The following is a 13,800-nucleotide window of genomic DNA, read 5'->3' as shown; positions in this document are numbered from 1 at the left end:
TCACGGTTGTTTAGTTTTTCAAATCAACATTATTTTAAACTTTTAATCATATTATTTTTATGACATGTGAATTCAAGAGGCAAAGGCTCATATTTTTCAAAAAACATACGTACGTTAGCGGTTAGGGTTAATTCGCATGCTCGTCACCTTGTTTAGCTGATGATTCACGACAAATTCACAAATGCCTTTTCGGTGATCTTCCGAGATTCTTCAACCACGAGGAAATATGTACATAGATTCATCAAATCAAGAGTAAAATCCCTCATTGATTATTTTTTTTTACCGAATTTTGTGTTTTCCCCAAAATTGCATCAATATAACCATTTATTTCGATTTATTCAGCATCAGAGGCAATTTTGAATCGTTAATGTCAGTGTAGATTTCTGTTTTCGTGTTAATTCAACAAACAATTTCAATATTGAGGTATGGAGATTTATTATTTGACACATGGAATTGATTGTATGAAGAATGATAACAGTTAGTTGATTACATTCGTTAATACTAACGATTACGAGCAGAACTTAATACGTAAAGATATTCGATCGAAAAGACGAAAACTATGATAATTTTTCGTTAATGTTATTGTTGCATACGGTATGGAATACTAGCAGGCAATATTGTTCCGTACATGCAATATTTCTTGCTCTATATGACTAGTTATGATTCAGGTTTCCACATATTTGCTTGTTTTTTTTTGCCTGATATGCAGTTTGGTCGAGTTAATTACACTAAAATGTAACTTACTTTTCAGGTAAAAGATCAAATACAAATAAAGTTAACGTATAAAACGTACGAACTGAAGGAAAAGACAAAAAAACACGGTGTCTTTTTCGTAATTATCAGTAACTATCAAAATTACTCTACAAATGATCCTGTAGAGTAATTTAATTTTGATCTTTTGTAGAGTAATTTTGTAAAATGTTCTTGTAGAGTAATTTTGTTTTTGTAGGGTAATTATCAAAATTACTCTACAAGTGTATCAAAATGACTCTGCATCAAAATTACTTTACAAGTGAATCAAAATTACCCTACAAGTTTATCAAACAACATACAATTCAAAATTACTCTACAAATGATCCTGTAGAGTAATTTTGTAAAATGATCTTGTAGAGTAATTTTGTAAAATGATAATGTAGAGTAATTTTGATCTTGTAGAGTAATTTTGTTACCATTTAGTTATGTTATGGTTTAGATTTTAGCTTTTAGTTTGGGTGGGGGGGGGGGGGTAGTGTGATTTTGATAATTACCCTACAAGATCAAAATTACTCTACAAGAACATTTTACAAAATTACTCTACAAAAGATCAAAATTACTCTACAGTATCATTTGTAGAGTAATTTTGATAATTACCCTACAAGCAGATAATTACAAAAATGCCACTGTGTGCTTTTTGCTTTTTCATGCTATTCGTACGTTTAGTACGTTAACTTTATTTGTATAATAACTTTCCCCTACTTTTTCGTTCTATCATACATATAGTTTTACTAGTTATAGAAGGTTAGTTACACATTAGGAAGAAACTGGGTGGGATTATGTTACAATGTTACATACATTAGAGAAAAGAACATTTTTTTTTTTTTTTTTTGCATAACATAAAGGCACGAATAAGTTACGTTACGGTGTAATTGTAATACCCTGGGAAAAACCTAAATTGGCCGTGGATGAGCGATGGGTCCATAGAAACAGGGCTGGCCTGTTAGGCTTTTCATCTTAGGCACGGGCCTAGAGCCACCAATGTTACATACATTAGGGCCTCTATTTTTAATAAGCTATTATATATAGTATGTGTGTTAAGGTCCAAATTAACAAATTAATTGCAAAATAAACCAATTTTCTATTTAAAAAAACGTCTCACTTTTTAATTAAAAACTCCAGCTAAGCTAATATACATAATTGCATACATCGACACATTAGTTATTCATTATAAAATACCTCAATTAGAGCCGCCATTATCGTTCTTATTTCCCATCTGTCTGCTGCCAGCGAATCGCTGAGCGTTACGACTTACGGTGATTTTAGTCTGTATTCTTAGATGCATGTTCTTTTTTTTGTGAAATTATAGAAATTTAAAGGACTCCACTTTGTATTTCGCTTAGGGCCTCCAAAAACGTTAGAACGGCCCTGCATAGAAATGCCCGACCTAAAATATCACCACCCTTCAAGGGGAAAGCATACAATATTCGTTGGTATGAGGGGTCGGATGTTATGGTTATAAACCCCTACTCATATGAGAAATTTTCACCACTTCAATCAAGTTCATTTGATAAACCATGATGTTTATATCGTAATTGCGTTATGCAATTATGTAGTATGCTTGAAGCCTTGAACTTCCTTATTATTGTATCCCTAAGCTTAACCTGATCAAGAAAGGCTCATTATCATTTTTAACATCTTTTCTTGTATGCTTTTTAAGGTGCACATACATTTGATTTCAGCCCCAGAGTAAATTTCAGCGAAAATGAACGCTAAACTAATGGAAAAAAGTTTTCAAAGCCCTAGATCACCTTCAATTACTCGATCTCGGCATAGAAGAAAATCAACTGAGGTTTGTTCAAGATGAATATGTAAACACATGCACTGATATAATTTGCATATTTATACTTGTTTTTTTTTCTTCTGGGATTATATAGGCTTTTTCAGATGTAGTGAAAGTAAGTGACAATAATTTGCTCCTCAATGACCAAAACAAATACAGATCAATGTGGGTTCGAACATATTCTTCTGTTTGGATGCTGTTGTGCTTTATATTGGTTGTCTATTTGGGTCATATTTATCTCTGGGGTATGATCGTCATTATCCAAATCTTAATGACGAGCGAGCTTTTTAACTTGCTTAGAAGAGCTCATGAAGCTAAACAGCTTCCAGGATTCAGGCTTCTCAATTGGTAACAGTGCTAATTTTATAGTTAGAGTAAACTGCCATTTTGGTCCCTGTGGTTTGGTCACTTTTGCCACTTTAATCCAAAACTCAAAGTTTTTGCATCTGGGTCCCTGTGGTTTCAGTTTTATTGCCATTTTGGTCCAAAAATGAAAGCAAGTCATATTTGTCTTATAAAATCCTGCAATTTTGTCATTTTCCTCAGGGGCAAATCAGGTCATATTTGTCTTATAAAATATGGTATTTATTTATAAAAAAAGAAATGATCATTTTGCACCTGTGGAAAATGACAAAAATAGCAGGATTTTATAAGACAAATATCACCTGATTTCATTTTTGGACCAAAATGGCAATAAAACTGAAACCACAGGGACCCAGATGCAAAAAGTTTGAGTTTTGGACTAAAGTGGCAAAAATGACCAAACCACAGGGACCAAAATGGCAGTTTACTCTTTTAGTTAAAAACTAATCTATCCTATTAAATTATCATATGGGTAATTAAATAGCGATGTGGTATCACAGGCACTTCTTTTTCACTGCAATGTTGTACGTGTATGGTCGAATTCTTGGTCAACAGATTACGCATGCTGTAACTCCTGAAAAGTTCTTCTACAAGCTTGCAACCAGTTTTATGAAGTATCAAATGGTCATCTGTTATTTCCTATACATTGCAGGTGCATTTCAAGTAGGAATATTTTCATTTCGTAACTATTTTTGTTGAGTAAACTGCCATTTTGGTCCCTGTGGTTTGGTCACTTTTGCCACTTTAGTCCAAAACTCAAAACTTTTTGCATCTGGGTCCCTGTGGTTTCAGTTTTATTGTCATTTTGGTCCAAAAATGAAATCAGGTCATATTTGTCTTATAAAATCCTGCAATTTTGTCCTTTTCCTCAGGGGTAAATCAGGTCATATTTGTCTTATAAAATCTGGTATTTATTTATAAAAAAGAAATGATAATTTGGCCCATGCGGAAAAGGACAAAATAGCAGGATTTTATAAGACAAATATGATCTGATTTCATTTTTGGACCAAAATGGCAATAAAACTGAAACCACAGGGACCAGATGCAAAAGGTTTGAGTTTTGGACTAAAGTGGCAAAAGTGACCAAACCACAGGGACCAAAATGGCAGTTTACTCATTTTTGTTTATACCTCTTGTCATTTATGTTTAATTATTACAGCAACCTATCAGAAAAACAAATGTCACATAAGCAAGAAACCGAAAGTAGCACATTTCGAAAAAAAAATCTTTTGATATGCTAATACGATATTTCCTATATGTTACAGGGTTCATGTGGTTCATTCTTACACTAAAGAAAAAGATGTACAAGTATCAGTTTAGTCAGTATGCATGGACACACATGATTTTGATCGTGGTGTTTGCACAATCTTCCTTCACCGCTGCCAATATCTTTGAAGGGATATTCTGGTAATTTTGATTCATAAATTTATTCCAATTTACTTATAACAATACTATGTCTTCCACTATTATATTGTTCATGATAGGTAAAATTGCATACAAAACTAAGATACTTTAAGCAATGGGTGTACCTATTTGCACACCCATTTGCCTATTGGCACACCAAAAAGGTGTTTTTTGTCCTATATGCACACTCTGCAGTGTCGAGCTGTGGCCAAAGCGCGGTGTTTTGGTCCGGTCAACCAGACAAAGACTGACGGGTCTGTTGACCGGACCAAAACGCCGAGCTTTGGCCGCGTTTTAGTCCTGTCAACCAGACAAAAGACTGACACCTGGTCTGGTTGACAGGACCAAAACGCGGCCAAAGCTCGACGTTTTGGTCCGGTCAACAGACCCGTCAGTCTTTGTCTGGTTGACCGGACCAAAACGCCGCGCTTTGGCCACAGCTCGACACTGCAGGGTATGCACATAGGACAAAAAACACATTTTTGGGTTGGCTATCTACACACTTGGTGTGTAGATAGTTTGAGCCTAAGCAATTTCTATTTTAGGTAATAAACTTTGTTTCTTGTAATTTCATACAGGTTTCTCCTTCCGGCATCACTTATTGCAATTAACGATGTAGCTGCTTATTTCTTTGGTTTTTTCTTTGGGAAGACGCCACTTATCAAGATTTCTCCAAGGAAAACATGGGAAGGGTTTATAGGAGCATCCGTTACAACAGTTATTGCAGCATTTTTTGTGAGATTATTTGCAAGTTAAAAGTCAAATTCATTATTTTCATTTTATCACTAGTTAAGAAGTGAATTTCATTGGATCACAAGCTATTACTCAGTTGTTCTAAAGAATTTAAATTCTTTTATGTAGCTCGCTAACGTTTTGGGTCATTACCGGTGGATGACATGCCCAAGAAGGGTGAGTTTAAATACTTCGAGTTATATTTTTATCGCACTCTGGTCAAATGGGTAAACAAAAAAAAAATAGTTTTAATGGAAACAACCAAAATGGGTCAAATAGGTTAAAAGTTGTCCAAATATATATTATGAGAAAGTGTACTGTACAATATCCCTTAACGTACGCTACGTACGCGATGTGAAATCGCATGTGATAATTTTGATGAAATCGCATGTTGGTTTTTGTAACATTTTCGCATGTGATAATCTTGATGTAATCGCATGTTGGTTTGTTGTAACTATTTTGTATGTGGTAATTTTGATGAATTCGCATGTTGGTTTTTTGTAACAATTTTGCATGTGGTAATTTTGATGAATTCGCATGTTAAAAAACCAACATGCGAAATTGTTACAAAAAACCAACATGCGATTTCAATGTGGGATGAAGATCTGACGGCTGAGATGAGCGCGTACATATTGTACGATAAGGGATATTGTACGTTAACCTAACCCTATATATTATTACTAAAATAATTTAGTTTTGTAATCATATTTGGCAGACTAATTGTTGATTAAAAAGTTTAAAGTATTAAACAACAGAGTAAAGTACACAGATGGTCCCTGTGGTTTACCAAAATTTTGGATTTGGTCCCTAACTTTTCAAAAGTACACGGATGGTCCCTGTGGTTTGCACTTTGTAACACATTTAGTCCCCAACCAACAAATCTAAAGGTTTTAACTTTTAGCATGTCCAAGTTAGGGACTAAACGCGTTACAAAGTGCAAACCACATGGACCATCCATGTACTTTTGGAAAACCGCTGGGGACTAAATGCGTAACAAAGTGCAAACCACAGGGACTATCTGTGTACTGTTGAAAATCTAGGGACCAAATCCAAAATTTTGGTAAACCACAAGGGCCATCCATGTACTTTACAGAAAAAGTGTTTGGGCCAACTCAGCCCGGTCTGTACAAAAACACCTTTTTTGACCCGAACACTAACCCACCCACCCAGCCCAATTTGCCAACCTCTATTGCAATATTTGATTTTGAGGCTGCTATGCAGGATTTTTCTACAGGTTGGCTTGAATGTGATCCTGGCCCTCTTTTTAAGCCTGAAATATTTGAGTTACCCAGAGAGATAACTCAAGTGGTAGGTGTCAGAACCATCATCTTTCAAAATATATATATATATATATATATATATATATATATATAGGGGAAGGTTCAAATGAAAACCACTAGTTATTGTGAAAACTAGAAAACTAACTAAAACCCACTAAAAAGGAGGGAGGGAAGACTTTTAATGAAGGAGGGGTAAAATTGGAACAAAAAATATATAACTTTTCAAACATTTCTCATTTCTCCATACGTTATCATTTTAAAACAAAAATGGCACCATAAGATCACAAATTTTCTTATCTTTCATTCAAGTATATTCGAGCATATTTTTTATGACATAAAAAAAGATTTATGGTGTCGTCTTGTTTTCAATACTATTATTATAGTAGTGCACATGTGCAATATAACATGTACTACAATGTGCATTACATGCTTAAAATTAGTTTTTTGATTCTAGTTTAGCTTTTAGGGTTAGTTTTTTTGGAGGTTTAGGATTAGGATTAGGTTTTTGGGTGTGGGGGGGAGGGGGGTTTAGGTTTTTGGGGGGTGGGGGTGGGGGGGTTAAGTTTTTTTCGGGTTTAGTTTTAGGTTTTCGGGAGGGTGGGGGGTGGGGGGGTTTAGGTTTTTTTTTTTTGGGGGGGGGGGGGGGTTAGGCTTTTGGTGGGAGGGTGAATTTAGGTTTTGGGGGGGGGGTTGGGGGGTGTCGGTGGGGGGTGGGTTAAGTGGTTTAGGCTTTCCGTATTAGTGCACATGTGCAGTACAACCAAAATTTTTTTTTTTTTTTTTGAAATTTTTTTTCCATATATAAAAAGTAGCGATTTTTCTAAAAAAAAAAAAAAAAATTTTGTATGTTTTTTAGGTTTTTTTAGGCTTTTTTAGTTAGTTTTCGAGTTTTCACAATAAAAGTGGTTTTCATTTGAACCATCCCCTATATATATATATATATATATATATATATATATATATATATATATAGCAACTATATGAAAATAGTAAGGCAACTTTTTTAAATTACGCATTGTATATGCAGTTACCATGGAAGGAAATGTTAGTTTTACCAGTGCAGTGGCATGCTTTATGCCTTGGTTTATTCGCATCCGTTATAGCACCATTCGGAGGCTTTTTTGCTAGCGGGTTCAAAAGAGCCTTTAAAATTAAGGTTTGTGTTGGTTTTTATGGTTTAAACTGGAAGTTGTACTTTGTGAATAAAATGCTGTCATCTTTTTTAAGGATTTTGGTGGCAGTATTCCAGGACATGGTGGCTTTACAGACAGAATGGACTGTCAGGTAATGTACTTATGAATGAGGGGTCAAATAAAATCATCATCATCATCATACTCAGTAAATCCCACCAATAGCAAGGCAAATGTAGGGTCTGAGGAGGGTAAGATGTAGACAGCCTTACCTCTACCCCGTAGGAATAGAGAGGTTGCTTCTAGTGAGACCCCCGGCTCGATAGTAGTTTTGCATCAAGCCTTGGACATAAGGCACAATTACACAGCAATCGGGACAAAGACCGATTAATTAGTGCATGTACCCTTTTGTCTTTCAGCTATCAACGCCACCACATGATGCCTGATTAACCGTCCTCAGCTTTTAACGTTATTTTCACGAAATTAGTAAAATAACGTTAAAATTAGTGCACTTTCACTTTTGCCCCCCGATGGCCCACACATATATACATTATATGCGCATACCGCAAGCGGGGCGTAGGGGTCAGATAAAATATATTAGCTAAAAGGGGAATGAGTCAAACCACGGTTGAGATGAACATACAAAAGACGTATAAGCGAAGTACGTTGCACGCTGATGTATGACTGATACTTCTATACAATGGTTGCAGATGGTAATGGCTGTTTTCGCTTACATCTACCATCAGTCCTTCGTTATTCCGCAATATTATCCGGTTGAGATCCTTTTGGAACAGGTATGTTATTATTCTTGTGTAGATCCTACTTGTTTTAGCCCTTTAATATTCTCATTTGTGAGTAGCCCTTTAAAATTAAAATTTACTTAAGAAACACAAATGTATATAATAATATCATATCTAAATTATAAATCTATGTTAATTTCTCTTATTCAGTTATAAATGGGGAAATATAGAAGGGGCGGGGAGGGGCGCCCGACCCCCCGAACTTTTCGCTCAGTAGTGTTATATATGTAGTTTTCGTATAGAAATTTTTGGGTATATATGTTTTCGACCCCCCGGTTCTATAGAATTTTTTGTGTATATACGTTTTCGACCCCCCGTCATTCAGGTCAAGCTTCGCCACTGGTTAATATTGTGGCATAAAATACACACCTCATTTAATTTATGACATAAAATATATTTTAAAAAATATAATATAGTATAAATGTGTTAAACGGGTCAACCTGCCAACCCGACCAGGTTGACCCGACCCGTTAACTTAAACAGGTTTGCGGGTTCAACCTGAAACTGACCCGAACCCGTTTAGACTAAATCTAAACTCGCGAATTTCGTGTTAGGTTTGTGTCGGGTTTTCGGGTCGTGTCAGAAATTCACACCCCTAAGTATCCCTTTAGTTATGCCAAAAGAAAGGGAAAAAATGATGTGTTCTTCATTTAGCAAGGGAGAGTGGGACCGGTAAAGTTAAAAAATACTTATAACTTGTTGATTCGGATTACGTTTTATCTCTAAAATTTCAAACTCAAAAGAAATAGCTATAAAGGAAACACGTCAAATATGTTGAATGAAAAACAACAAATAGAAACACAAAAAAGTGTCATTTTATTATATACGACCATATTATTAACATTATATTATTATTCAAGTTATGTAAACTTTTATAATAATATCTAACACACTATCACTTGTAATAAAGAGTTAACTGCCATTTTCGTCCCTGTGATTTGTTCACTTTTACCATTTCAGGCCAATTTTCAAAATTGCACCAGTTTCCTCCCTGACATACTGGAAACGTGCCACTTTTAGTCCAAAAATTAAAACCCAGTTAAGTCAGACAGATTAAATGAAGGGTATTATTGTCAATTCATATATCTTTTATTTTCACCTTATTTTATGAATTGACAATAATACCCTTCATTTAACCTGTCTGACTTAACTGGGTTTTAATTTTTGGACTGAAAGTGGCACATTTCCAGTATGTCAGGGAGGAAACTGGTGCATTTTTTAAAATTGGCCTGAAATGGCAAAAGTGAACAAACCACAGGGACGAAAATGACAGTTAACTCTATAATAAATTAAGGAGCCTCAGTTTGGAGGATCAAGATTATACTATTATTGTTAATATAATCTAGCAATGATGTTTTATGGAATAGATTTTAAGAAGTCTCAGTTTGGAGGATCAAGAGTTACTCGTTTCAAAACTAAAGGAGGTAATAGACGGGAGACACCTCACGCACTGATTATTGGTTTACATGGACGAAAATGACAGTTAACTCAACAATTTATACTGGTCACAGAATACATTAATAGTTGCTACTTGTTCATTCTTTGATTCATTGTCTTCTTTTATAGAATGTAATTATGGGTAGATTCCAACATTGTTGCACCCTAATCATGTTTAGGGCCAAATTAAAACTTTTATATACTATAACTACATTATATATTGTAAGATAATGATGGTGATAAAAATACTAAAAAATTAACAATGTGTTTGAATTAAAACTATTATCAACAAAATTGTTTTTCCATTTTTCATGTAAGCCAATAATGCCTGTTCTTGGAGGTTCCATTTTTTGGGTATTTACAGTGTCAGCTTCGCTCGGTTGGTTTCATAATGCCTGTTCTTGTAGTCAGTTTGCATAATCTGATACAGTTTCATGTTCTTATAGACTGATAATTACAGTTTCATGTAAGCTCATAATGCCTGTTCTTGTAGTGAGATTATAATCTGCCCATAAGTCTTGAAGTAATGGATTTGTTTATTAGTTTTTTGGAATTTTGAGTGTGGAGATTCATATTATGTTTATGGAGCATCATCAAGTTGACTATACCAAATAATCAGTCATAATGACTCAACCAAATATGATTGATGTATATAGGGCATGTTTGGGTAAGCTTTTTGAAACAACTTATTGACTTATTGGCTTTTTGAAAAGTCATAAGCTTTAAAATGATGTTTGGCAAAGAGGGTGTATGTGAGGGGGAAAAACCAATAAGTCAATAAGTCACAAAATCCTGACTTTTCCAAGAAGCCAATAAGTCAATAAGTTGTTTCAATACGCTATCACCACTTGCATTTTAAGGTTATGGATTTTTTTTTAGTTGGGGCAGTGTGGTGGTTTCAGTTCTGTCTCGAGCCTTTGCAAATTACCTATGAATATTTTTTTGTTCAATTAAATTCATGTTGTTTTGTTGGGTCTGTTTAATTGTTTATGTTTACGCAAATTACCTATGAATATTTTTTTGTTCAACAAAATTCATGCTTTTTTGTTAGGTCTGTTTATGTTTATTTGAGTTATAATGTAGAAGGCAAAGACACGTGCCGATTGCTACAATGAGTGCCAATACCATATCCCGCTGCGTAGCACGGGGAATGACACTAGTTCTAGTTGATTTCTATTTATATTTTCACCCACAAAACCTCAAAATCAAATATTACATTTTTATTGTGACGATTAAAATGCAGTAACTAGCCAACAATGTGTATGGACAGTATCTATGATAAGACAAACAAGCCATCCAAAACGGTTAAGATCTTAATCTCTTGAAACATGATGTATCCAAAGTTTAAATTCGGTTTTGTCACAACTAGGCTTTTAACTTAGACGACGAATACATTTTTTATTCATTGTGATTTTCACAAAGTTGCCAAAGAAACCTCTTTGTAATAGGCAAACAAAGTACACACATTCTCTATTTTTCATATATAAGTATTTGAGAGTTAATGCTAACTTGTTATCCCATCAACCAAAGTTGTTAGAGCCGATAAAACATAAAATGGCTAATGTTTACACCAGGTTTTGCTACTTTGTCATGGCCGCCATTCTTTCTTTACAACTTTGTGGTAAGTTACACACGTATCCCATCATTGGCGAAGCTTGAGATTTTTGACCGGGGGGGGGGGGGAGGTGGTTGAAAACGTATATACCCAAAAATTTCTATAGAACCAGGGGGTCGAAAACGTATGTACCAAAAAATTTATATACGAAAACCACATATATTACACTACTGAACAGAAAGTTCGGGGGGTCAGGCGCATATATGTGTGTGTGTGTGTGTGTTAGCTTTGATGATTTTTTTGCACACAAAAAAAAAAAAAAACATATGGGTTAAGTAGGTATTGTTTGGGTTTCATGATTTTAAGTGTGTACACTTTGAAATTTTCAACACAAATAAAAGCATATATTAGTTGCTTTAAGGTTTTGAACAATGAAAAAAAAATACAGAGTTGAGATAGAGAAAGATTCTGTCGTTCAACACTGGCAGATCTAGCCCAAAAATTCAGGGGTATTTTAAAAAAAAATTGGGATCAGGGGTATCATATCCTTTGTATAAAAAAAAAATTTTACACTACATACACAGAGTTGAAGGGTATTTTTACACTACGAAGACGGAGTTGAGGGGTAGCCCGGGCAACCCCTCCTTATACATTGCCTCCGCCCCTGGTGCCGCTTGATAACAAACTAACTTCAAGTAAAGAAGTACATCTATAAACATTTGTGCGTTTATTACGTTAACTATAATACATAAGACAATTATCTAATTGCATTAGTCTGTTTCTCTCATAACTAAATATATGTTAAAACAATTATTTCCTCTTTTCGCAGTTAAAATTCATGTTATGTAAATTTTTTTTATAATTTTTTTGTTTTTGCAGATGGAAAAGTGATGATGGAATACATAGGAGCAACAGGAAAACCAGTAACACTAGACGAAGTCCCAATCAACGACAACATCGACTTCCACTTCATTCTCAGCTTCGCAATCGACGCAGACGCGTCAGGCACCCCTCAAAACGGCATTTTCAAACCCTACTGGTCCGAAGGCTTAACCGCGGACGCAGTATCCGCCATCAAATCCAAACACCCAAACGTAAAAGCGCTAGCAAGCCTCTCGGGCTGGAGCCTCGGCTCCACAACACTCCATTGGTACAAACCGAAAAACAACGATATCTGGATCACAAACGCGTTCACATCTCTCAAATCTATAATCCAAACATATCACCTAGACGGTATAGATATCGACTACGAAAACTTTCCTAAACACAATGAAAGTTTTAGCTACTGCATTGGTGAACTCATCACTTATTTAAAAAATCAAAGTGTTATATCTGTTGCAACAATATCACCCTACCATTTAACAACTATACCTTATATACAACTATTTAGCGCGTATGGGGATGTTATCGATTATGTTAATCATCAGTTTTATACGGATAAAGTGAAGACGACTGAAGCGTACTTAGAGGATTTTCGACTCAGGACGACGCAGTTTGATAAAGAGAAGGTGTTGCCGAGCTACGAGATTGATGGAAGAGGGATTCAAGGGGAGGTGTTCTTTGATGCTTTGGATGATTTGGTGAAAAATGGGTTTGATATTAATGGGATTATGTTGTATTCTGCTGATGCTTCTGCTTTCACTAATTCGACTAGTAGGTTTTATTATGAGGAGAAATCACAGGAGTATTTGCTCAAGATGTGATTTTCTTGTATCTATGCCTATGTTTGCATGCTAATGATCTATCTGACTACTGCTACGCTATTTACTTATCCATCTTTCATATATCTATATCTACCTGTTGGTTGTTTTGGAGCCGGGGGTCTCTCAGGAAGCAGCCTCTCTATTCGCAGGATAGAGGAAAGGTTTGCCTACATCCCACCTCCCCGAGACCCTACGAATAGTTCTGCTATTTGTGGGATATACTGGGTATGGTTGTTGTTGTTGTTGTGATCTTATTATTAGAATACGTTATTATTAATAACGGGACTACGGGCTCAGTTAGGTTTTTAGAGTTCTTCGTAATCTCTATGTATTGTAACCTAACTGAAATGATGAAATGATGATTTAATTACAATAGATGCGGATCTGTGAGTTCAGTAAGAGTCTCTAGCTAGACAACCAAATATAAACCTGTGAGCTCTATATCGGTAAAGCAGACATATTAATAATACAAAAGATTGAATACTTTTGTAGACTATAATTTAACTTCTCTATGAATATGTAGACTATAATTTAGGGTAAGGATAGTGTAAGAAGGGCTAAAGTGTGAGAAATGTATTATAACACTATATATAATACTATATAATACCATATAAACATCGTATAACAATATGTAACACCATATAATACCATATAACACTATGTAAACAAATATAACACTATACATTTATCATAGACATGCTATCAGACAAAGTATAGTGTTATATTTGTTATATAATAATATATAGTGTTACATAGTGTTATATGGTATTATATGGTGTTACATATTGTTATACGGTGTTTATATGGTGTTATATAGTATTATATATAGTGTTATAATACACTTCTCACACTTTAAGCAC

At 34.8% G+C, this 13,800-nt stretch overlaps 2 protein-coding genes across 2 annotated transcripts; both read left to right on the top strand.

Annotated features, from left to right (window-relative positions):
* LOC110942105 (phosphatidate cytidylyltransferase 2) lies at positions 1-9,943 on the top strand. Its single transcript, XM_022183822.2, has 12 exons — positions 1-252; positions 2,414-2,545; positions 2,631-2,884; positions 3,400-3,551; positions 4,165-4,306; positions 4,882-5,038; positions 5,165-5,212; positions 6,257-6,343; positions 7,343-7,471; positions 7,543-7,599; positions 8,156-8,239; positions 9,613-9,943. Exons 2-12 carry the CDS (start codon positions 2,459-2,461, stop codon positions 9,697-9,699), a joined length of 1,284 nt encoding a protein of 427 aa, XP_022039514.1. The 5' UTR covers positions 1-252; positions 2,414-2,458; the 3' UTR covers positions 9,700-9,943.
* Positions 9,944-11,227: 1,284 nt separating this feature from the next.
* LOC110944093 (chitinase 2) lies at positions 11,228-13,010 on the top strand. Its single transcript, XM_022185808.2, has 2 exons — positions 11,228-11,303; positions 12,117-13,010. The coding sequence occupies exons 1-2, from the start codon at positions 11,237-11,239 to the stop codon at positions 12,938-12,940; spliced, it is 891 nt and encodes a 296-aa protein (XP_022041500.2). The 5' UTR covers positions 11,228-11,236; the 3' UTR covers positions 12,941-13,010.
* Positions 13,011-13,800: the final 790 nt, after the last annotated feature.

Source organism: Helianthus annuus, chromosome 5 (genome assembly GCF_002127325.2).
Source record: "Helianthus annuus cultivar XRQ/B chromosome 5, HanXRQr2.0-SUNRISE, whole genome shotgun sequence".
NCBI classification, from domain to species: domain Eukaryota; kingdom Viridiplantae; phylum Streptophyta; class Magnoliopsida; order Asterales; family Asteraceae; genus Helianthus; species Helianthus annuus.
This window is presented reverse-complemented; position numbering and strand designations above follow the sequence as displayed.

Coding starts and splice junctions, on each gene's coding strand:
- LOC110944093 (XM_022185808.2), top strand. CDS start 11,237: ATGGCTAATGTTTACACCAGGTTTTGCTACTTTGTCATGGCCGCCATT. Junction 11,304..12,116: donor TCTTTCTTTACAACTTTGTG/GTAAGTTACACA, acceptor TTGTTTTTGCAG/ATGGAAAAGTGATGATGGAA.
- LOC110942105 (XM_022183822.2), top strand. CDS start 2,459: ATGAACGCTAAACTAATGGAAAAAAGTTTTCAAAGCCCTAGATCACCT. Junction 2,546..2,630: donor ATAGAAGAAAATCAACTGAG/GTTTGTTCAAGA, acceptor GGGATTATATAG/GCTTTTTCAGATGTAGTGAA. Junction 8,240..9,612: donor TTGAGATCCTTTTGGAACAG/GTATGTTATTAT, acceptor TTTATGGAATAG/ATTTTAAGAAGTCTCAGTTT.